The following is a 25,271-nucleotide window of genomic DNA, read 5'->3' as shown; positions in this document are numbered from 1 at the left end:
CCTCAGAACCCCTCTCAGACTTTCTTAGATCAGAACTTTTTTTTTTTTTTTTTTGCCTTAGAAAACAAAATTTTAATTTTTTTTTAAATATATATATTTTTTTAAATAAATAAATAAAAATGGCCAGTGAATTCAAGAAGAAGGCTTTCTGGAGGGCAGTGATAGCTGAGTTTGTGGCCATGATCATTTTTGTTTTCATCAGTATCGGTGCTGCTCTTGGGTACAATTTCCCCATAAAAAATAACCAAACCGTCAGCCGGGAACAAGACAATGTGAAGGTGTCCTTGGCGTTTGGGCTTTCCATTGCCACCATGGCACAGAGCGTGGGCCACATCAGCGGTGCCCACTTGAACCCTGCGGTCACCCTGGGCTGCCTTCTCACCTGCCAGATCAGCATCTTGAAGGCTGTTATGTACATTACTGCCCAGTGCCTTGGTGCTGTGGTGGCTACTGCCATCCTTCTGGGCATTACCTCTGAACTTCCAGGAAATTCCCTTGGGCTCAACGGGGTAAGTTATTATTCTATTAATTGTACACATTATGTATAGATCATCTCTGTTCTTGTTTTTAAGCTACTGTTATTTTTAGTTCTGTGTGCCCTGTATTGTTTTTATGTGTGCCCTATGTACGGTGCTGCCAACCACTTGTGGCACCTAATAAATAAAATGTCATTATTTATAATAATAATATCAATAATAATAATGCAAACTGGCATAAACAGTGTCTCTGAATGGGTCCAAAATTCCTCATTTTATAAATCTACCCTACAATGATTAACATTATCCTTTTTATATATGAATGTAAAAAATGTGCAACAATTGGGTTCAGAATCTGTATAATATGGACATTATCCTGACTTATTATGGATAATGTCAGATGTAGCCTCATGTTACCAGATTTGATAGGTGATAATTCCTGCAGACAAACTGCTGCAGGTGTGTACAGTATATTATCGCTAGGTTCTGCTGACACTTAAACTAATTGGACCTATTAGAAAGTAATTGAGAAACAAGAATTAGCACCAGCCATTGTAACTAATAAGTCACCGTGATACTGTAAGTTTATTTTACCTGACGTTATCCTAAAATAATTCCTGGATAATCTTCGGTATAAACACCTGCATAAGTACTCACCCTTAGAGTAGGTTTAATTCCTCTATTTTTGAGCATTTGGACTGTATAATGCACTTACAGTATATTGCAATAGTTGCATCACCAATTCATTGGAAGATAACCTTTTTTTGGCAAGTGTCCCCTTCTCAGTGGGGTGTGCAAAAGTATAGATAAGAACATCCAAGGCTGCTGGGTCCATGAAGTACACAAAACCTGTATTAGTATTCACGCCAGCTGGTCCATGCATTGCCCGTTCTCTGGGGAAAAATGCCAGCGCTACTTACTTGTCACAGAACACGTTCACAATGTGCGCAAATCCCTCTATTAATAACTCGTTTCTACAGTCGATGAATTACTTGATTTGGACTTACACTCTGTAAGTGACACATACATAGTTGGGAACAAAGCAATAGAAAAGCAAGTAACTTTTTACCTGCCATGCTATGCTGTGCTGCAGGTGGGGCAGATGTAACATGTGCAGAGAGAGTTTGAGAGGGGTGTGTCCAAACCCAATCTAAATTGCAGTGTAAAAATAAAGCTGCCCAGCATCTGCAGAATACATGCAAAAGCAGAAGGTACTTATCTTGCATTCAAAAACTGTAAATGGATTTGCTGCCCTTGGTTAGTCAAGGTGCAAAGTTACCTGCTTTTTGGGGGCTTTGGTCCTACTGTACTGTATGTCACAATCATCCTCTCATATGCTGATCGGGACAACTCCCCGCTGCCATGGTCTTCCTTATCCCACTGTTGCCCTACATAACCCTGGGACATAACTTCTAAAGTGGCTGTAAGTACACCGAGAAAAAGGTCACTGAAATGTAAATGTGGCAGAATTTGTTTGCAGAAATTGTAGCAAAGACGTAAAGAAACCAATCAGATTATATCATTACTATTGCATCCTAGAAAATTATACACAATCTGATTGGCTACGATGAGTAAAATGACCTCTTTTCATTTTAGATTAGAGTAAATTTACCCCAAAATGTCCAAAATATATCGTAAAGTGATGTATTGGATCTCTTTGCTTAAAGCCGATGAACTGTTTGTGGAACGCTGGAGGAATCTTACGCATACTAACCCATGGAACAGAAAAGATGAGGTTTAGCCTCGGTCGGTTACAAAGTACAGCATTGAGAATCAGGGTGGTACATTAATGAATTCATATAACCACATTTTACAGGCAAGCCAGAAGTAACCGGCTTTCATGTGATATATTTATTTCCTGGCGTGGAAACAGACATACAACACTGTATTCAAAAACTAAGTTCTAGTTATCGGAGGTTTGTGCCATTGCAATCGCTGACTATCAAAAACACAGGGCCTTATTCAGATCTGATCACAGTACAAATTTGTTCTCAAAATGGGCAAAACCATGTGCACTGCAGGTGGGGCAGATGTAACAAGTGCAGAGAGAGTTACATTTTGGGTGGGGTGTGTTGAAACTGAAATCTAAATTGCAGTGTAAGAATAAAGCAGCCCGTATTTACCCTGCACAGAAACAAAATAACTCACCCAAATCTAACTCTCTCTGCACATGTTACATCTGCCCCACCTGCAGTGCACATGCCTAAGGTTGACATGGATGGAAGATCGACACAAGCATCAGGTCAACACTGTCTAGTTCAACAGTCAAAAGGTCGACATGGGGTTTTTTTTTCACTTTTTCTTTGAGCCGACGTGTGCCGATAGGCGGAACTTTGTGCCTTACCATCCCCTAGGGCGTGGAGGGAGAATAGAATAGTGTGCCAAGCGCGGTGAGGCACCGTGCCTGAAGCATGGCAAGCACAGTCGGCCATGCAAGGGGGCGCGGTACAAAAAAAAGTGAAAAAGCCATGTCCACCTTTTAACTGTCGACCTAGCCAGTGTCGACCTAATGCTTTTGTTGACCTTCCATCCATATCGACCTATTTGAGATGTCAAACTAAGTCATGGTAACCAAATGCATGTCAAACTAAAGTTTGTCGACCCAATTTCCCATACCCGTACTGAACAAGTATAATGGTATCTGCCTAGTAGATCAGTGTTGTTGGCCTACAGGCCCGGTGAGGATGGAACAGAATGCTTATTGTTTGCATCCACATATTTAGGTACCAGGAAATTATTGCTTAATCCATGGGGTATGGATAACTATTTACCGGTAGGAGTTGTGTAAATACTATGGGGGAAATTTAATAGGATGAGAGATTCAGAAAGTGAGAGATTTGGTCAGAAATCTCCATATATTTTTTTAAAGCGGCAATCATTTACGCTGCAAAACCAGTTTGATTTTGAAGTGTAAATGATTGCCGCTTTAAAAAAAAACCCTGGATATTTCTTACCAAATCTTTCATTTTCTGAATCTCTCATCCTATTAAATATCACCCTGTGTATACTGAAATAATCACAGGTACCAATATGAATCACTCCGTTTGTAAGCACCAGATTTACAGATGCTGCTGTCTCCAAGCACCAGTACACCTGTTGTATAGTCCCACTGTACCAGTAGACAATAGCAACCCTGTATCCAAGTGTACAAGCACAAGTGGGACCGCAAGCACAGACTGCACTAATAATCACTAGTACCAGTAAGGGTCCTGATTATCCCAGCCAGGACTGTCCTTATTTGTGCTGATGCAAATCATTAACTTGCTCTACTGCATTGCAGTCCTCTGATTGGGCTGTATTAACAGAATCGATTGGATTTAGATCCAACAGCTATTTATATTAACACAAATTGAAACAGGTAGAAAGCTCCACACTCCTCTGACACTGAGGGACAAGATTTCACTAACGCGTTTCTCCCTTTTGGCAGAGCCGCTCATTATCCCTAACGCGTTTCTCCATCTTGGCAGAGCCCCATATTTACTGACATTGTACTGACATATTTGCTGTTGGGTAAGCAGGACGATCAGTGCCAAGCCCCAAATTGCAGCCTGTGATTGGTCCTCACACTGACACACCCCTCCTTAATTTTCTTTTAAGTGATAAACTATATTGATTTGCTGGTTCCGTACTACAGAACGAAACGAGAAAAACAACTGAATATACAGTAGCTTCAATGGGTGGGGCCGTTAATAAAATGTTGCTGGTATTGCAGCTGAATGGTCACATGGCTCACATGTCATATGAGTCATCAATGGGATCTCAAGACTAAAGGAGTACCCCCCCCCCCCCCCCCCGGTGATAATCTTAGTAACTTATTGATGGCGTTCTGGCTGTGATCGTCTGGCCATAGTCCTTGTCATAATTTGTTGCACAGGCTATTTCATACTGGGTGCAGTGTGCACATGGGCCCCTGAGACCAGAGGAGCCACACACGTTGCACCAATTTTATTAACACTTACCCTCCAGAGTCCAATTGTCCCCTGCACCCTTTTTTCCAAGTGATAAAATGGAAAGTGATAAAGCACAAGCCAATCAGCTCTTAACTGTCAAGTTACAGGCTGGGTTGGAAAAATGACAATTAGGAGCTGATTGGCCGGTGGTTTTCCGCTGGCCCCTTTATCACTTCACCAGGCTTAAGGCTCCGTACACACTATGACTGATAGTTTGATATATCACGATGCCTTACACACTGCATGATGCGGTGGAGGACGGCACAGTATATTGTCCCCCACCCCATGTAGCTGCATGCCATAGTACCCTGGGTTGCCCAACGGCATGATCCAAAGAAATAATCTCCGGATGTGCGCTACTGGCCGAACACATTGGCTCTTATTCAGATCTGATCGCAGTACAAACTGGTTCTCAAAATGGGCAAAACCAAGTGCACTGCAGGTGGGGCAGATGTAACATGTGCAGAGAGAGTTAGATTTGTGTGAGTTATTTTGTTTCTGTGCAGGGTAAATACTGGCTGCATTATTTTTACACTGGAATTTAGATTTCAGTTTCCACACACCCCACCCAAATGTAACTCTCTCCGCACATGTTACATCTGCCCCACCTGCAGTGCACATGGTTTTGCCCATTTTGAGAACAAATTTGTACTGCGATCAGATCTGAATAAGGGCCAAAGTGCAATATATAGTTATGATCCACATTGCACAAGTAGCCTAAATGCTGTACATTTGTTTTATTGGTTGGTTGGCTTTCACCACCCTCGGAAACGTATTGCCCGCAACAATTTCCTATTGTTTCAGAACATTGTGGTGGGCAGTCGACAGAGAAACACAATCATTTCCGCATTGGCGCTTCCAAGCAGCGATACCCAAACAATAGTAATGGGGGCATTGTGTCTGTTTTCATTATTAAATATGTTTGCAGCTTTTGTATTCTCTGCATTGGGGTATATAATCATTGTGGTTTAAATACCCATCACTAGTGGCAATTGTCACCCAATGCTGCATCTTCCACCCTTGGCATAATAAGCTGAACCTAGGTGTGACCAGAATGTGAGTGATATATAACTCAATGTGTATGAATCAACGGTTGTGCAAATTTATACCCCTTTCCCACTCAGGTCCCGGGTCCGGACCGAGATTTGGAACACAGTTCCAAACTGAGTCAGACTCTAGACACACTAGTTTTCCACCACACCACCGGTGGCATCAGTGCCCTTCACACTACACATGGGTGCAATGCTGGTGCTTGGACAACACCGGTAACCCATGCAAAAAGGTGGATCCGTGAAGGATTTCCGGGTGACCGGACCCGGGTGGAGCCGTTACCACTGATAAAAATCCTGCATTTGTATGCAATAACTCGAGATGTTCATATCAGTGGAATACCCCTTTCAGACTTGTGTGCCAGGAATGTTCTAGGTCTAAAAGCCAGAATAATCCCCGGTCTCGTCCTAACTCTGGTAACGCGCACAAAAACTCAGAGGTTGGTGCACATATTTTAGTGGCGGGGGCACCCAAATTGTAGTTCCGCCACTGAATAATAATAATAATAATAATATGTGGATGAAAACAATCACACATTGTACAATACGATGCTTTTATTGTATTACTTACCCTTTTGAGTGCCAAGTGAATTTGTCATAAATAATGGGAGTGAAAATCGCTGCAGGTGGGGCGCCTGTCAGCCAGCCTGCGGAATCGCCCGATGTCCTGAGCTGGTGCAGACTGGCGGTCAGGAGCTCCCTCTGATGGGATGCGCGACTTTCTCAGATGCTCCCGTGTCCCTGTCAGCACGGAGGTGGGGAGCGGCTGCAAGACGGGCAGGGCGAGTGAGGGCTGTGAGGGGCTACGGGGGAGCGGCAGAGGGCTCCGGCAGAACGGGGCAGGCAAGCATCTTGTAACCATCTGTAAGTAAATATTCTTATTCATTATAATGACCTGTAATGTTTATATGGGAAATATAATCTTTTTTTTAAGCAACATTCTTTATTTTCATTTATATAACAAATGTGAGCAACGCTGCCTTTTTTTTAGCAGATATTTTTCTCACAGAGATGTTAATAATAATAATAATAATAATAATATATATTTTTTTAAACAAACAAATCAGTTGTATCAGCAGACCCAAGGCGTATGAAAGCAGATGTCTGCCTGGCAGCCCTTGGGTTATATCACGCTGCCATCATATGTACCAGGTTACATAAGGCTTTCCGTACAAATTTCATTAAACAATTGGACCCATTAAACAAAATCCTCCCAAATAGTTATCCCACAGACATGACTGAATGTTAACTGAGAAGTTAGAAGTGCACAACTTCCATGTTACACGGAACCACAGTATAGAGACTGCACTGTACACAGGGTGTGGCACCGCGGCGCTGAGCAGTTACACAGCGAGTAGGGCGCTGCTGATCTCTGAGACTTGGCCAATGCAATATACTGTATTGTTACCCATTAATCTGATGTTTTAGCATTTCTGCTTTGTAGCCGTTATATGGTTGTTACCGAGTACAAAAGAGTAACATTGAAACAGTGCTATTTATATGAACACTTGTACTCATCCTGCTTTTTTATATCTTTCGCCTCATGTATTTATTGATAAACTTCAGATACTAAGTAACTAATGATAGTAAAAGTACAGACTGACTTTATATTGATAAACACACACTTTATGTTATGTTTCTTCAATGAGCACCGGATGAGCCATTGTTTTGGAAATTGAAATATGGTGCAGCACCTCCTGTAACTTTATAACATTCTTCTTCTTGTTCTTCTTCTTCTTCTTCTTCTTCTTATTATTATCAGGTTTAATCTGTTTATCTACGGTAATTAGGATGACCCTGTTTAGGTCAACATGCTTTGTATCAACCACTGAAGGCCGACAAAGCTAGGTTGACACCTGAAATGGGTTGACATTGGGTCGACACAAGCATTAGGTCAACAATGGCACGGTCGACAGTCAAAAGTTGACATGGATTTTTCAAGTTTTTTAGGGAGCCAACACGTGCCGACAGGCGTTATTTCATACCCTACCATCACTGCGGCGTGGTGGGAGAATAAAATAGTGTGCCGAGCGCAGCGAAGCACCGTGCCTGAAGCATGGGGAGCGCAGCGAGCCATGCGAGGGGATGCGGTACACTATGACAGTGTCCATGTCGACAATGTTGGCAAAAAAAAAGTGACCTTTTGGCTGTCAACCTTGTCATTGTTGACCTAATGCTTGTGTCAACTGTCCAACCCTGTCATCCAATCTTAAGGTGCCCATACACTAGTAAGATTTATCTTCAGATCTGGCTGGTTGGAACAAAAACATGGTTATGGATGAGTGACAGTTTGTCAGTTTTCCAGCATTTCCAAGCAAATGGTCAACTGTCATTTGCTCTCATCCATAACCATGTTTTTGTTCCAACCAGCCAGATCTGTGTGTATGGCCACCTTTAATCTGAAGCCCAGTATGAAACTAAAGTGCCTAAAACTAGTCACACTCAGGATCAGAGGCTTCCGCGCTAGCTCAGTCTTCGCTATTTGGCTTATAAATGACCCGTGTTCCTTTAGTTTCCTATTGCCCTCTAGTTCACCAAGCAGTCTTTAAAACACCTAATTTGTCCTAAACCCATTAAACCTCGCTGCCAGCTGGAGCCGTGTCACTGGCTGGTTACAGTCCTGCTTCCTACAGTTACTCTCAGGTCACAGAGCTACAGTCATTGAAGAAGAATACCTGACACTAAACCTGCCAGGGACATTGCAGTAGGAGAATCATGGGTAAATTTACTAAAATGGGAGTTCTACCTAAGATGGGATGTTACCAGTGGCGGTTTTTACCTATGGGCTGCAGCCCCCCCCCCCCCCCCCCCAGGTAAACTAAGTGACTCCTGTCAATCTTTAGTGGTCGACGCAATGCATGTTGAACTGCTAACCGTTTCCCAATTAAACAACAGTCCAAATGCCAAAGTGGGAATGTATCGAAGATAGGAGCGAGATAAAGCGGAGAGTGCTTAAAGGGCACATGAAACATCTCATCACTTGTTAAGATCATTAAATAGTGATCCAACCAATCAGTGACAAGATGATCATTTGTTGTTTAATCTGTCTCTAAGTACCAACCAATCAGCTCCTGTCATTTTTCAAACAGCTTGTAAAATGACAGTTAGCTGCCAATTGATGCTTTATCTCTCCATTTCACCTCTCTCCAAGCTGTGGTAAATCTACCCCCCAAATATGAAGACATTTGACATACGGTGGTACATGAGCATTTCTTCTTGATCCTAAATGCAGGTACGCACGTGTGGCAGTATTGGAATTGATGGCTCCCAATATCCCCCCATTTACAGTATAATAATGTTATATAATGCACTTTGTAGCATCAGACCACACAAAGGAAACACGCACAGTGGAGCATTATTGCACTTGCTAACATATAACCACTTGCTGAGTTCAGGAACATGTAGGAAAGAATCATTTATTTTGTGTGCGATAGTTTGTTTTATTGCTACATGGTAGAAGCTGACAGTTAACATGATGCGAGAGTAATGTGTAGTGTTTTCTTCTGTGCAGCGATTGCCAAATGCAGCTCTGGAAATGGAACAGATGTTTTCATTCTCCAGTGAAAGCAGCCGAGAGGTCAAGGTCGCAGCTAAAAATTAGGGTTTGTACTTGTAGTGTTGGGATGGAACACTAATAAGTCAGTGGAGGTGGTGGTGCACCGTAACACGGGCTGCAACCGGCAACAGCTGCAAATTCTCTGAGCACAGCCCTGTATATACTACATAATAACAGTATATAAGTAGGCAGGTGACAGGGGATGACCATAATTAAAGTCCCCTGTTCAGACAAATCTATACTGTGCCTTGATCTAACAGCCAGAATGTCACCAAATTTGATAGGGAGAATAATAGGCAGACGGTGCGCATGGTCCATATTTCGGCTTACCAGAAAACTGGGGACACTGATGAATTACACAGGTTCCAGGGCGCTCTGTTAGTGCACTTATATAAAGAGAGGCCTAATTAGCTGTTTCCTATTCATTCACTTCTCAGAATCCGCCGGGTACGAGTCGACATACATTGAGTTGATCAATGAAATGAAGGTCAACACGGCAAAGATCGACAGGGTTAGAAAGTTGACACAATCATTAAGTCGACAATGACAAGGTCAACAGTCAAAAGGTTGACATGAGCTTTTCACTGTATTGTCCCTAATGTCGACATAGTTGACATCATCACCGTCAAAGTGTACATCATCCCGTTGTATGGCTCGCTGCACTCACCATGCTCGGCACCCTATTTTATTCCCCCGCCACGCCGTAGTGGATGGTAGGGCATGAAATACCGCCTGTCGGCACATGTCGGCTCAAAAAATGTGAAAAGCTCATGTCCAACTTTTGACTGTTGACCTTGCCTTGTGTCAACCTTCCAACCCTTTCGAGCTTAGACATGTCGAGCTATTTCAGGTGTCACCCTAAGCCCTGTCGACCTTCAGTAGTCAACCCACTGCATGTCGACCTACATAGGCTTGACCTAGTGACCATTTTCCGAATCCGCAGAGCACTAGAGGTGGATGAGATACATATGTAGCCAGGCTTACCTAAGCTACCTGTGGCAGTTGGATCACCAGCTGACGTGCACTCCGCCTGTCGCAGCGCGGCGCCATAAGGGAGCCCACCCGTATGGAACTAAGCTTGACATACATCCGGTAAATTTCTTCACATATCCATCCGTGGCACTGCACTGTACTATTCATTAGTGGAGCAGTCACCACCTAGCTGCGAAGCAGTGTTATTACATGCTTTCCCCATAGTACGCCTTAGTTCACCATAACGGGACATTTCTCATGGCGGGACAAGGAAACCAGGATCTCGGTTCAACAGGATAGAGGACTGGAGCTCTGTGGCTGATTGGGCCTGGGCACAGGGAGATTTTAGTACGTTATACCTGCAACCAAGGCCGGCTCCTCCATTAGGCAGCTGCCTATGTCACTGGGGTCCCCAGTAACTCACAAAATTAAGGCTGTCTATGAGGAAGGCATCCTTGTTGCACTAACTGCAGGTGTATACCCTCCAACATGACCCATTCCATTAGGTACAAAATGCTCTGTTCCTGGACTTCCCTGCCAGTGACAGTTACAGAGGTGGGGCTCCAGCACAGTCCAAAATTCAAAGAGGGGGGTCACATCAACTGCCAGTGAGTCCAGGACAGTGATGTTTGGGGTGGCAGTAGGTGTGGCTCCCCTTTTTGAATATTGGACTGTGCTGCAACCCCACCTCTGTAACTGCCACTGGCAGGAAGTCCAGGAACAGAGAATTTTGTACCTAATGGAATGGAACATGTTGGAGGGTATGTAGGTGGCTGCTGTGGAACGTCTAAGTTGCCACCTCCGCACTTTCACCTGAGCGGCTGCAAAGTGGGTATTGGTGGCAGTGTGGGGTGGGGGGAAGTAGGATGTACTGTAGCCTAGGGTGCAATGAAGAATTACACCAGCCTTGTCTGCAACTTCCTCGGTTTCTAATTTAGGATATCCACTCTTAGCGGCTACACACAAACCACCATACAGAAAGTCATTGGGAAACTCATATTACTCAGGCCGGTCATACAACGTGTTGCACTTGTCCTCTGCCGAATGTTGATAAAAGCTCTGAGTATTGTTAACAGCTTCCTCCTTTGGGATCATCGTTGCTATTACAGCCAGTTCATTCAGCGTTCACCATTCTCTGCGCTCAGCATAAGGCGATACAGTACGGGTACAGGGAGAGTTCACCCTCCAATCTGGTCAGACATTGGTTGCTAAGGACTCTGTAGACCAATAATATTACACCATAGATGGAAAACGTTTGGTGAAATGGGCTACCATTGAGTCGCACAGTCCATAATAGTCTAGTGCACTCCTAATATGGGCATCCAGTATACGGGATCTTCTTATATACTGTTGGCCTAGTGCTCAGCATTACTGCCTCACAGCCCAGTGCTGTCATAACAGTTCAATTTCATAAACCACCAGCCAAACAGCTTCCACCTGCCATGTTACAGGCTGGGTTTGAAAAATGACAGTTGGGGACTGATTGGCTGGTTGATTATCACTTTCATCTTTATCAATTTTACATCCAATACCTCCAGTCCACCACAAACATATACTTGTATCTCCGTTCCCTCCTCCTCTTCGAATTGTGTTCCACACATCTGTTATGTGAGAAGACCCTCAATGAAACGGTATAGTGTATGTTGGGCTGTCTGTGGAGTGAGGGCAGTTGGTTACACAACTCTGCTTTTAATTGTGGTAACATAGATTTTCATTAGACACTATGCGGTTTAATTACTAAGATGAGAGCTCTATTCAAGATGAGATGTTGCTATAGGCAACCAATCAAATTATTTCTATTATCTTCTAGAAGGTGCTAAATAATACCCCTTTTACACCGCTGCAAAAACCCGGGTCAGCGGCGGGTCAGACCCAGTTCAGCGGCAGTGTAAATGGGTCAACCCGTGTCCATTTACACTGGACTTCTAACCAGGTCCTGACCTGGGGTGAACACGGCTAGGACCTGGGTAGAGGGCAGTGTAAACGGGTACGCTGGGTCATCCGACCCGGCTCCTGTTTACATCAATGGGGGAAACCCAACCTCCGGACCGCAATGTCCTGCAGTCAGTATGGAGGTTGAGCGGGGGGCGCACACGCCTCCGCTGCTGTCTGCTGTACTGTACAGACAGCAGCAGTGGCAGGGAGGGGAATGGATGCCTGTGTTCGGAAGAGAAACACAGAGATTGGTAAAAAATATCTGGTAGGCGCTGCTTCTTTTACATGTAGTCCTGTCATCACTAACATAATCCCAGCAGCGAACGGGTCAGTCAACAACAGCAGCACAGAATATTTCAGGAAGCACGTGATCAGATCACACATTTCCTGAAACATTCTGTGCTGCTGTCGTTAACACACTGTCATGCATATTTTTTGATTTATTGCGCAGATAGTTGAATTTTGAGAGCGCTGGAAGAAGTTCAGTGAAAACAGAACCGTGTGTGCAATAATAAATAAATGTTGGAAATGTTAGCTGAAATCCTTAATGCCAGAACATCACCCTGTAATCTGCTTAAACTGTGATATTTCGGTGATAAATGGCACGTTAGTCTACCTCTAACTGGTAATGATTTGTAAAGGTTAGCAGAGGAATGCAGGCCATGAATAGGCCTCTCGGTGACACATTCTCTGAGACTCTAGCTGTGCCCGGTCTCTCGCTTTAGTGCGTCAGCCCCTAGAGAGCGAGCTGGCATCGGGGATGAAAGAGTGGCTTATAATGATTCAGTCCCCGTGCATGTTGTACACAACAGTGCCGAGGCCTTAAATAAAATAAAACGTTCCCTGTGAAATCATGAAAGCATTATTATACACACAAAAACCCAGTGGACTTGGGGCTTCGCTATTGCAGTGGAAAATGTGCTCAGAATAAGTGAAAACAAAACAAAAACTACAGTATTCATGAGGTCACAACAAAAAGTGCCAAAAAGCGATAAACATTTTGATGCAGTCGCCATGGCTCCCACAGGCGTTTGCAGGGAAAGTGGCGGTCGCTCTTAATCTTTTGGGAAGATTTTCCAGCGTACATGGAGAGAGCAGGGGTTATTGTAATAACTGGGGGTATGCGTTGGAGTTGTAAATTGAGTAGCTGCTTTTCCTTGCCCCCAAAAGCCCCCCAAAAAATGGGTTGATTATTAATGAGCTGGGAATATGCGGACAGTTTGCAGAATGGAAACCATGGAGACCAAGCACTCTGAGAAGTACCGAACTGGCCAATCGTTGTGCTTATGGGATATCGTGTAGGTGAAGCAGTGGGCTGATGTGATTGTGGCCGGGATCATGCAGGCATGAGAGTCAATTCTGGTCTTGGCTGGGAATTTAACAAATTTACTTCAGATTTATTTGCATTGTCTATGGTGTATTTATTCAACAAATTCTGAATGATATAGGGCCAGATGTACTAAGCTTGAAAAGCAAAAAAAAAAAATGGAGAGTGATAAACCACCAGCCAATCAGCTCCCACCTGCCATGTCACGTGCTGTGTTTAAAAAATGACAGTTAGGAGCTGATTGGTTGGTGGTTTATCACTCTCCGTTATTTCACATTTTGAAGCTCAGTGCATCTGGCCCAATATTCTGAACTAATCGCAGTACAAATTTGTTTGGAAAATGAGCAAAACCATGTGCAACGCAGGTGGGGCAGATGTAACATGTGCAAAGAGAGTTAAATTTGGGTGGGGTGTGTTGAAACTGAAATCTAAATTGCAGTGTAAAAATAATGCAGCCGGTATTTACCCTGCACAGAAACAAAATAACTCAGACAAATCTAACTCTCTATGCACATGTTACATCTGCCCCACCTGCAGTGTGCATGGTTTTGCCCATTTTCCAAACAAATTTGTACTGCGATCAGATCTGAATAAAGGTCATTGTGAGGGAGAGCTGGAACTGCCGACAACAGTCACCAGAGGCAGCCAGAATCTTTGGAAAATCCAAATTAACAAAACCAGGATTTGGGATGTTCCAGGTGTCACTGGGGTAATTGACACCCCTGGCTAGTATATATATAGCAATCTGGGAGGAGTTTCCTCCCAATCTAACTAAATTGGCCTTATGGGTGTTACACAGGGGCCGTTGAGCATTGCTGCTTCGCTCAGAAAGCTCGGTCTGTCTCAGCACACAGCGCTGCATTCAGAACAACGGGTCGCGCATTTAAATCGCTGTGTGGTCTATACACAATTTATCACTTTTCATGGCTTAGTAGTACATCTGTTCCGCAGTGAGAAAAGAGATTACGACAATATATATTTACAATGTCCAGTGTCCCATAGTTCCTGTGTGTTCTGTAGGTAAATGGTTTGCCAATGCTGACACAGCAGCCAGTCTTCCTAGTGCACCTACATTTTCCAAGCCAATAGGTCGACTGAAAATGGTCGACATACACTACCATTCAAAAGTTTGTAGTCACTTAAAAATGTCCTTATTTTTTTGAGAAAACCACAGTTTTTTTCAATTAAGATCACATTACATTATTCAGAAACACCCACTATACATTGTTAATGGGGTAAATGACTGTACTAGCTGCAAATGTCTGTTGTTTAAAGGAATATCTACATAGGTGTATAAAGGCCCATTTCAAGCAACCGCAACTCCAGTGTTCTAATGTTACATTGTGTTTGCTAATCAATGCTAATGGATGATTAGAAAACCCTTGTGCAATTATGTTGGCACAGCTGAAAATGGGTTTGCCCGTTAGGCTATAAAACTGGCCTTCCTCTGAGCTAGTTGAGTATCTGTAGCATCAGATTTGTGGGTTAAATGATACTCTCAAAATGGCCACAAAAAGAGAACTTTCACGTGAAATTTATTGAGTCTATTCTTGTTCTTCAAAATGAAGGCTGTTCCATGTGTGATGAAGGCTTCACTGCTGGCACACACCAACGGAATCAGACAGAATACATCGCGGGTGCTAAAAAGCACCCGCGATGTGCCGCTGATGGGTCTGATCCGATTGAACCTATTTGCAGGAGGTTCGACCCCTAGGGTCTGACCCAATGAGCACAGGACATCGCATAACTGGGTTTTTACCGCATTTTCGTGTTAGAGCGTCCCACCAAAAGTACCAACCAGTCAGCTCCTCGCTGTCATTTTTGTCATTTTTCAAAAACAGCGTGTAAAAATGTCAGAAGCTGATTGGTTGGTACTTTAGCTCTCTCCGCTTTATCGTGCTCCACGCTTTGATAAATCTTGCCCTTTAGTCAAGTAACATCTTGAAATATGTCCGTGAAAAGTTCCTGCCAACTGCTGTGTGCATTAGGTTTATTGGCTGTTTTAAAAAACGACATTGTTAAGTATAATTTATTGCAGGAACTGGGATCCTGGCCTTTCCCGATAGCTTCGTATTGTCTCTTCCGTTCAGCTTTTGTCCCTTTTGCCACCACTAAGTTCTCTGTGGAAAGTTTCACACATATAAAAAAAAAAATATCTTCCGCTCTATAAGGAAAACAAAATGAAAAAAAAAAAAGAAAATCAGTCATAAAGCTAGTTTTGTGGCCTCACCGCGGCCTCTGTCTGCTAATTAAGATAGGAGGATTTCTAAAGATGTCTTCGGACAAAAGGTTGCCATCTGTGCTGAGTCACCAGATTCAGAGGTGTCGGCAGTGGTGTGCTGACACAATGCACCATGTTCAGCCAGGAAAAATCCACCTGGCATGGGGCTGGTGTAATCTTTGATGTTGCTTGCTACATGATATTATAGTATAACGGTTTGTCTTCGTGCATGGTCCCCCGCACCCCGTAATAGTGGGCCCGCCTCCCGCATTCTGCCCACTTCCTAGAGAATTCAGTAGAATGGTGAGATAAATACATTGAAAACTCAGCCGTTGCAGAGGCCTAACAATGGGAGCCGATGCAAATTGCATCATTTTAGCCCCACCCACACATAAAAATGCTCCAATCATTACATTTTCACCATGAGGGGGCAGGATCTATTGGCCTGGCCATGCTTTCATCACGGTCCAACAGCTGCACAGGGTTGGTGCTAACCATTAGGCAGCTGCATAAGGGTGACAGCGCCTAAAGGGGCAGCACTGAGGCTGATTGGATAATAATTTCATTATTATATTACGTAACACTGGTTAATGCGACGGTTCCTACAAGTCATGGCTGCTGCCCCTGCACTTATCGGCGGCTTTAAAATCTCAATGCCCCCCCCCCAGGACATTGATGGTAGCCTAAAACTTTGTCTAGGTTGCCCTTCAATTTGCAGTGACCCCAAAGCTGCAGACCCTGTAGCAGCCAGTGAGCAACATTGAAGTTAGTGATGTGTCAGTGAGGACAGGGCTGCATGTGACAGGAACAGTGACATGATGTGATGAGAGGAATGGAGGCAGCAGGAAGCCACAGACTGAGAGTTATATAGTGGGAGGAGCAGGGTCCCCAGCAGCACAGAGTATATCAGGAGATGAGTGATGTGTCAGTGAGGACAGTGCTGCATGTGACAGGGGCAGTGACATGATGTGATGAGAGGAATGGAGGCAGCAGGAAGCCACAGACTGAGAGTTATATAGTGGGAGGAGCAGGGTCCCCAGCAGCACAGAGTATATCAGGAGATGAGTGATGTGTCAGTGAGGACAGTGCTGCATGTGACAGGGGCAGTGACATGATGTGATGAGAGGAATGGAGGCAGCAGGAAGCCACAGACTGAGAGTTATATAGTGGGAGGAGCAGGGTCCCCAGCAGCACAGAGTATATCAGGAGATGAGTGATGTGTCAGTGAGGACAGGGCTGCATGTGACAGGGGCAGTGACGTGATGTGAGGAGAGGAATGGAGGCAGCAGGAAGCCACAGACTGAGAGTTATATATTGGGAGGAGCAGGGTCCCCCAGCAGCACAGAGTATATCAGGAGATGAGTGATGTGTCAGTGAGGACAAGGCTGCATGTGACAGGGGCAGTCACATGATGTGGAGAGGGGAATGAGGGCAGCAGGAAGCCACAGACTGAGAGTTATATAGTGGGAGGAGCAGGGTCCCCAGCAGCACTGAGTATATCAGGAGATGAGTGATGTATTTGTGAGAACAGGACTGCATGTGACAGGGGCAGTCACATGATGTGAGGAGGGGAATGAGGGCAGCAGGAAGCCACAGACTGAGAGTTATACAGTGGAAGGAGCAGGGTCCCCAGCAGCACAGAGTATATCAGGAGATGAGTGATGTGTCAGTGAGGACAGGGCTGGATGTGACAGGGGCAGTGACATGATGTGAGGAGGGGAATGGGGGCAGCAGGAAGCCACAGACTGAGAGTTATATAGTGAGAGGAGCAGGGTCCCCAGCAGCGCAGAGTATATCAGGAGATGAGTGATGTATCAGTGAGGACAGGGCTGGATGTGACTGGAGCAGTGACATGATGTGAGGAGGGGAATGGAGGCAGCAGGAAGCCACAGACTGAGAGTTATATAGTGGGAGGAGCAGGGTCCCCAGCAGCACAGAGTATATCAGGAGATGAGTGATGTGTCAGTGAGGACAGGGCTGCATGTGACAGGGGCAGTGACATGATGTGAGGAGGGGAATGAGGGCAGCAGGAAGCCACAGACTGAGAGTTATATAGTGGAAGGAGCAGGGTCCCCCAGCAGCACAGAGTATATCAGGAGATGAGTGATGTGTCAGTGAGGACAGGACTGCATGTGACAGGGGCAGTCACATGATGTGAGGAGGGGAATGAGGGCAGCAGGAAGCCACAGGCTGAGAGTTATACAGTGGAAGGAGCGGCGTGACAACAGAACATAATTATGTAAGACACCTTTCATACTGATGCAGGAGGCTGTGGATGTCACTGTATCTCTATGTGAAACATCATATATCTAACATGTATTCAGTGGCTGAATATTTTTAAAATATATAATTTCTATGAACTGTTCACATTTTCTCATCTACTTCTCCTACTTTAAGAAAATATTGAATTAACTAAGCATGTTCTTTTATTTTACAGCTGAGCGATGGAGTGTCAGCGGGACAAGGCTTAGGGGTCGAGATCATCGTCACATTCCAGCTGGTTCTGTGCGTTGTTGCCGTCACAGACAGGAGAAGACACGATATAACGGGATCCATTCCTCTAGCAATAGGGCTCTCTGTGGCCCTGGGGCATCTGATCGCGGTAAGAACCCTCTCATACTTCTCTATGTCATACACAGGGAGAGGAATCCTCCCAGAGAGCGTCTATGGGACAGTGGGGCCCATACACCCTGATAAACACCCTCCTGTGGTATTTTATGTAAGCTGGGCCTGCCTGGTCCCCTGGACACGAGAAAGAAGAACATTAAAGGAAAGGACTTTCACCAAGGGGTCTAGTTATATCCACGTCTATTCCCGGAGACAGAGGGGCATGGCCAGTAGCTCACAGAGCGCTGACCATACCTCCATAGTGATGAAAAACAGGGGCGTGGATCACTATTGCAGCACTGCCGTGAAGCCACACCCCCTTTATTGCAGAGGCTACGAGACCACCATGCACAGTAGTCCCTATTATAGACTTTAAAAAGTTGGAAGGTATGCAAATGCCATAATTCAGGTTATACTGTGCGATCTCTAATGTTAAGAGCAGGGTTGCCTTCCCTCCCGAAATGGTCGGGAGGTTCCTGGAAATCGGGTTCCCCTTTCAGCCCCCCGGAGAGCGGGGCATGCCTCCCGGAATGTGAGCAGTCTTCCATCACCCCCCCCCCCCCCCCTCATTAGGGGGTCAGTGGGAGCAAATGACGTGAATCGCGTCCTTGTGGCCCTGCCCCCCGCTGTGCAATGCTTGAAATACTAGCATTGCACGGCTGGGGGCGTGGCGATCGTGCTGACCACACCCTAATCCTCTAGCCACCTCACCCCAGTCCCACCCCCATCAGCGGCCCCGGCCCCCTGCCTCACTCCCCAGGAGGGGGCAGACAGAAAGTAGGCAACCCTGGTTATAAGTCAGGTTATACTCTATGATGTCCAATGCCATAAGTCAGGTTACAGGATCTACAATACCATTACACCTGTGTACGGCACAGAAATCACTGCAGCTGCAGACACGGTGACCAGAGCGATACGGATGTGTAACATTTCATTGTTTGTTTTCAGATCGACTACACTGGATGCGGAATGAACCCCGCCAGGTCTTTCGGGTCCGCAGTGGTTGCTAAAAATTTCACGTATCACTGGGTAAGAATTAACCACCCGTGCCCCCATTATGGTGAAAATGACATTGTATATTAAATCAGTGCCAGTGGCTCGTGTAGGCAGATCATCCATTAGGTAACCTAGGTCCTTATCCAGGGCACCGTAGGACAGTGATAGTACACAGCAGGGCAATGTACGTACGGTCAGGGGCACAGACCGTTCTGATACCGACAGCCTCAGGTGTTTCTGCCAATAGACCGCGGCAGGGACAGCGGTGGCTGTGGCTGTACAGGAGATATTGCATAAGTAGCGAGATCTTGCGCATGCCAAGAAAGCATCTGCATTGTACAGTCGCCGGGACCGCGGCGTGGAGCAGCCATCGCAGACAGCAGCAGTCCCCAGTCATACAATTAGGAAGGGGCCGCCACAGCTAAAGGGTAAATTTACTAAAGCTTCTAAAAAATTAAAAGAGGTGACATTGCCCATAGCAACATTAAAGCCTTATACACATTATGGGCGGGATGCTCTGAAGCAGAAATGCGGTAAAAACCCCGCTATCTGGGTTTTTACCGCATTTCTGTATTTTCTAACACCCCTTCCGCAGTGTCAGCGCTGTGAAGGGAATCACGAGCAAAAGCCGGCGATTTCCTGCAGAACCCTATGGGCTTCTTACCGCAGCGTTGTGTGAGCGATCCGTCACGATTCCTCCCAGCATGCCCTGCGGCCGGCTCCGATCCGGAAGTCCAGCGCCGTGGCCACATCGCAAGGGACAGCTTTTATTGCAAGAGCTGTAACTTGCGTTAATATTCGCATATTTAGAGCATACGCGATTATTATCAATACTGTGCCCGGCGAAGGGGGGCGTTAGAGGGCTGCCGATGTTAGAACATTGGTGGCGGCGGAACCCGGCGGCATGCCTGCATTCGCAGGTGCATACAGCCTTGCCGATGCAGGCAGGGAAGGAGTGTCAGTGGTGGCGGGGAGGGGATAATTATCAATGCACGGGAGCATTAACGATGCACGTTAACAATATTCAGTGTACACACGAGACGATATCACCCAGAAAGCCCAGTGTGTATGGGGGCTTAACTCTTTCTATTTTAGAAGCTTTAGTTAGTACATGTAGCCCTAAATCTGACTGATTCTTCCCATTTAAATTTCTTTCTTGTCTAAAACAAGATCATTTCAGTATAATGGGATCTGATGGGGACGCTCTATCGGCGGCCTCCGAGGGCGTAACGCCATAATGCACATGACTCATCACTTCTCAATAGAAAACAAAAGCATTTTTCTGAACACATTATGGAACATTTCCTTCAACACAAGTTCTCTATAGATACTGCGGGGAGGGGACCAATCTGATAAGGTAGCATGTAGCTGAGCGCCGCTGTGAGGCATCTGCTGCACAACATTCCTCAGTGTTTCTGTCCATTCCTATTGGTCAGGCATACACTCCTGGAAGCAGCTATACCCATGGTATCACTACAGTACAGCACCCGGCACCTGTTACTGGGCCAGATGCACTAAGCTTCAAAATGGAGAGTGATAAACAACCATCAGCACCTAACTGTCATGTTACGGACTGTTTGAAAAATGTCAGGCAGAAGTTGATTGGTAACGAAAAGTAACGAAACCAGGATTTGGGATGTTCCAGGTGTCTCTGGGGTAATTGACACCATTGGCTAGAATATATATAGCAATCTGGGAGGAGTTTCCTCCCAATCTAACTAAATTGGCCTTATGGGCCCTACAAATCGCCCAGAAAGTGCCTGAGTGTCGCCCCGTGTGTGGGGCCCTTGAGAGTTAAGATGTGCCTCAGTGGCATGGAATTAGATTGTAAGCTCTGCTGTTGCAGGGACTGATGTAAGTGAGTAATCAGAAAGCGTTTGTTCCGTTAAAAGGAGATTCAACATTTTCTATTGAATTCATATTTAGCAAAATATAATGACAGGACTTTAAAGTTATTATTGAAATGCAAAAATACTGTATATTTCAATTGCTTCTAAACTATCCACTTGTGCCATAGGGGGAGATTCTCTAAGCTAAAAATGCGGTATTTTGGGATGCTATAAGCATCCCCCGCCGGGTTACCGCGGCGGGGGCATCGCCAGAAAAATCTGGCGATGCCCCATAGACGCCAATGGGCTTCTACCGCATCCCTCCGCCGCCATGCAACAACCCCCCACCGCCCCGCACGGACCCCCGCCGCCCCGCATCGCCCCCTCACCTGTGTCCGGGCAGCACAGAGCTGTGCTGCCCAGACCTGTGACCTCCTCCCTGCACTGATCCTCTTCCGGGAGCAGGGAGGAGGAGAGCCCGGCGCAGCAGCAGCAGCGCCGGGTGTGGGAGGGAGGGGGGAGCCGCCGGGACCTGCTGGGACCCGGCGACTCTTACCGCAAAGGACAGCTCTTAACACAAGAGCTGTCCTTTGCCATAATTATCGCATATGTTAGAACATATGCGATAATTATAAATGCGATGGGCGGCGAAGGGGGGCGGAAATCTCCCCCCTGCTGGAGTTTACCTGCAAGATCAAATGCCATCTTCAAATAGTGCTTGTTCGTAGAGCCCTTATACAGGAAGGAGTTCCGGGGATGCAAACCGCAATCCATGCAGGTCCCTCCGCCGCCACCTCACTGGGAGAGCATGCGATTCCTCAGGTCACTCATGCACTGGGAATAGTAAGTAATCCTGCTACCGAAGTAGCGGTGTTACTGATCGCGGGGACAGCTGATTATTGCAACAGCTGCCTCCACCCCCGGATCAATACTGAATTTCTCCAGTAATAAGTATCCACTGCTGCAAGTTGGAGACGTACGGCCCCCAATGATAAATAGGCCACTTACACACAAGGGATACAATACAGTAGATGTGTGACTGCATCCTGGGATCTAGAAGATGTGTCCCCTCCCTTGTCCAGATATACAAGGGGACATCATTTTTATATAATGTTATTTCTAAACCATAGATTACTGATCAGTATATAAACAAATCAACCAGACTTTAATTTTGCCCAAGCAACTTCAAATATCATCCAAATGCAACAACAGGGCCCCTAGTGGCTAAAAGGAAGTATGGAGGAAAATTTGCACTGCATTAATGATAACATGCAATGAGTATTCCTTAAGGAGAAAATGTGCAAATACAAATCTATCAGTCTATCTATCTATCTATCTATCTATCTATCTATCTATCTGTCTGTCTGTCTGTCTGTCTGTGGAATATTTACAGTATAACTAACATTAACATTGCTAGGCAAACTACTAATTTTAGCCACTTGGAGCAGTGTTGCCACATAATAATCAGTTGCACTATCTGTTTAGAAGCAACACTGTATAAAAATGGCATTCATATGTTCCCCTGGACATAGGAGAGAAAGGGGAAGCAGTCATTGTCACCAATGACAACGCTGAGAATAATAATGTTGACTTCCATGCTGAAAGCGATGAATTATTTGTAAAATGTGACAGCTGATGATACATAGTGCTCCTTACAGGTGTCCTTTAAACCTGGGGACTGTCAGGGGGTAATTCAGGAAGGATTGTGAAGCAAACTCTCCCTCTAATGTACAAAAACATATTGCATTGCAGGTGGGGCAAATGTAACAAGTGCAGAGAGAGATAAGGGGCTTACACACTAATACCTCTTTCACATCGCAAATGCAGGCTCGCCCTATGATTTGGACAGGGTTCCGGCCCGGGAGCGACCCGGAATTTGTGATAAAGCATGCCCTGGCAGCACCCGGTTTATTGGAGAGTACTGATGTCAGGCGGGGGGCAGTGCAGAGCATAGCAGTGAACGGAGTGCCGGGTTTCTGGACCCAGAGTATTGGAAATGGCCCTTTCACACCGCACACACACCTGGGTGGACTGGGCAAAATCCTGGGGTCTACCTGGGATACTTGTATGCTGTGAAAGGAGTAATAGTGATCCCCAGTCATTTTCTAAGTGCTCTCACTAGGGACGAGGTGCACTAACATCTGCAGCCCCTCTCTGCCGCACATTGTCGCCGCTACCACATAGATAATAATCGCATATGCACTGACATTGTGTTAAGAGCTGCCCTTTGTAATGCAGGCAGTGATGTGTCAACGGGCCCCCGTGGTTCTCCCCCTCCTCCTGCCCGGCTGCTGCTGCTTCAGGGCCAGAGACTCCCCCAGCCAGTGCTGGATTAAGCCTTCGGGGGGCCTGGGGTATATATATATATATGTATATATATATATATATATATATGTAGTGTTTGTCCCTCTGTACCTCACTCTGTAGGAGCCCTGACAGGCTCAGTGCTGCCTCTGATTAAAAACCCTCCCATGACAAGGCCGCTGCTGCTATTTGCTGTGTGCCTTGGCTCCCGATGCTCGGCACCAATAATCATTGTCACATTGGCATATAGGTGAAGCTGCAGCACTTCCCCACTCCCATGCACAAAACCTTAATCTAAAAAAAAAATCATAATTTTTTGAAAAATGCATTCCAACCACAGGAGTACCCAGGGGTACTGACTCCGCCCCCTTAATCCGGCCCTGCCCCCTGCTCCTCCGTGCACTCCGAAGTAGAAGTACGGAAGACACAGTTGAGCGGGGGCGGTGCACATTGCTGCGGGCAGTGGGGGTTGGTGCGGGCGGGGGGTTGGTGCGGGGCGGTGGGGGTCATGATAAGAAGCCCATAGGCTTCTATAGGGTATCGCCAGCTGCTGGTGGTGATACCCTGTCGCGGTAACCTGGCGATTGGGTTTTAGTTCGTATCAAAATGTGGTAAAAACCCCAGGGTTTTTACTGCATTTTTGCTTTAGTACATCCCACCCTAGATCTTCTAGAAGGTGCTAAATGGATGGGTATAAATGTATATAAAACTGAATAGCGCACATCTAATGTTTTTTTTTTTTATTATCCCCCGATTCAGATCTTTTGGGTGGGACCAATGATTGGAGGAGCAGCAGCTGCCATTATTTATGACTTCATCTTGGCACCGAGGACCAGTGACCTAACAGACCGCTTAAAGGTGTGGACCAACGGGCAGGTGGAGGAGTACGAGCTGGACGGAGACGACAATGCCCGCATGGAAATGAAACCAAAATAAAGAAATAAACAAACAAAAACTTATGGAGAGATATCAGTATTACGGACTTACTTGTAAAGTACACACAAAAAAAATCCAAAATGGGTTTGTTATTTGCAGTTTGTTTTTCAATTTTTGCTTTTGTGCCTTTTGCCAAGTATTGCCTAACCTCATGACACATACAAAAGATGTACTGTAATATTTTATACTTTTCATAGACAACTGCATGCGATATTACATATCACTGACATTGCCTTACCAATAAAAGTTTGCTAACCCACCCTGAATCCATTGTAATGATTACAGTGTTTTAAACAAAACCTAAACTCGGGGTTCAGTTGTCCATTATGCAACACAAAGTGTCCCCTGTAATTCAATAAGCAGAAAATATCAGGGGGATTCAAAACTAGGCCCAAGAACATTGTTTTGTATTAATAAATGGACATTATAATACAGTAGGTTTATTGATACAGTACACCACTATTCCCTGCCTTTTTCATTTTTCATTGACTGGGGTAAAATAAAAAATTGGGTCTTTTGCCATTGTGAGAAATGTTTCGCCAAGGTGGATATTGTATGTTGCCGTAGATGATATGACAAAGCGTACAACAAAAAGTTCAGAAAGAAGCAGGTTTGTATCTGAAACGAAGCAGGAAAAATATATTGTGAATTTACTGACGGATGGAAGGATAGTGAAGAAGTTCTGTATACAAAACACAAACCACTTGTACTAGCGACCCTAGGAACATTCTAACCAGGTAAAGAAGAATGCTTGAGAACAATTAATACCCCTTTTCCACCAGCAAATATAACCCGGGATTTTGCGCGGGGACGCACATCGACCCGGGCTTTTTGCTAGTGGAAACGCGTCCCAAGACTGACCCGGAACTCCAACCCGGGTAGTTACCTGGGTTGGACCTGGGATGCTCCCGGTCTCAGGGGCAGTGGAAAAAGGTAAACCGGGTTGATGCGTCCTGGGTCCTGTTCACAGCAATGTAAAGCTGCCACTAGGAAATGCCCTCATCTCCCAGAGCCACCTCCGGCCCCACCTCCCGACAGGGCCGGCGCCACCACTAGGCAGCCTTAGGCATTTGCCTAGGGTGCCGGCCACTGGAGGGCGGCCACTTGGAGCAG

General features: G+C 45.6%; 1 protein-coding gene across 1 annotated transcript; it reads left to right on the top strand.

The window, feature by feature from the left end:
* Window positions 1-25,271, top strand: AQP1 (aquaporin 1 (Colton blood group)). Its single transcript, XM_083186860.1, has 4 exons — window positions 1-509; window positions 17,924-18,088; window positions 19,042-19,122; window positions 23,982-25,271. The coding sequence occupies exons 1-4, from the start codon at window positions 120-122 to the stop codon at window positions 24,156-24,158; spliced, it is 813 nt and encodes a 270-aa protein (XP_083042986.1). The 5' UTR covers window positions 1-119; the 3' UTR covers window positions 24,159-25,271.

This window comes from Crinia signifera, chromosome 5 (assembly GCF_055691185.1).
Source record: "Crinia signifera chromosome 5, ASM5569118v1, whole genome shotgun sequence".
NCBI lineage: Eukaryota > Metazoa > Chordata > Amphibia > Anura > Myobatrachidae > Crinia > Crinia signifera.
Note: the sequence above shows the minus strand (reverse complement) of the source record. Positions and strands in the feature narration are given on the sequence as shown.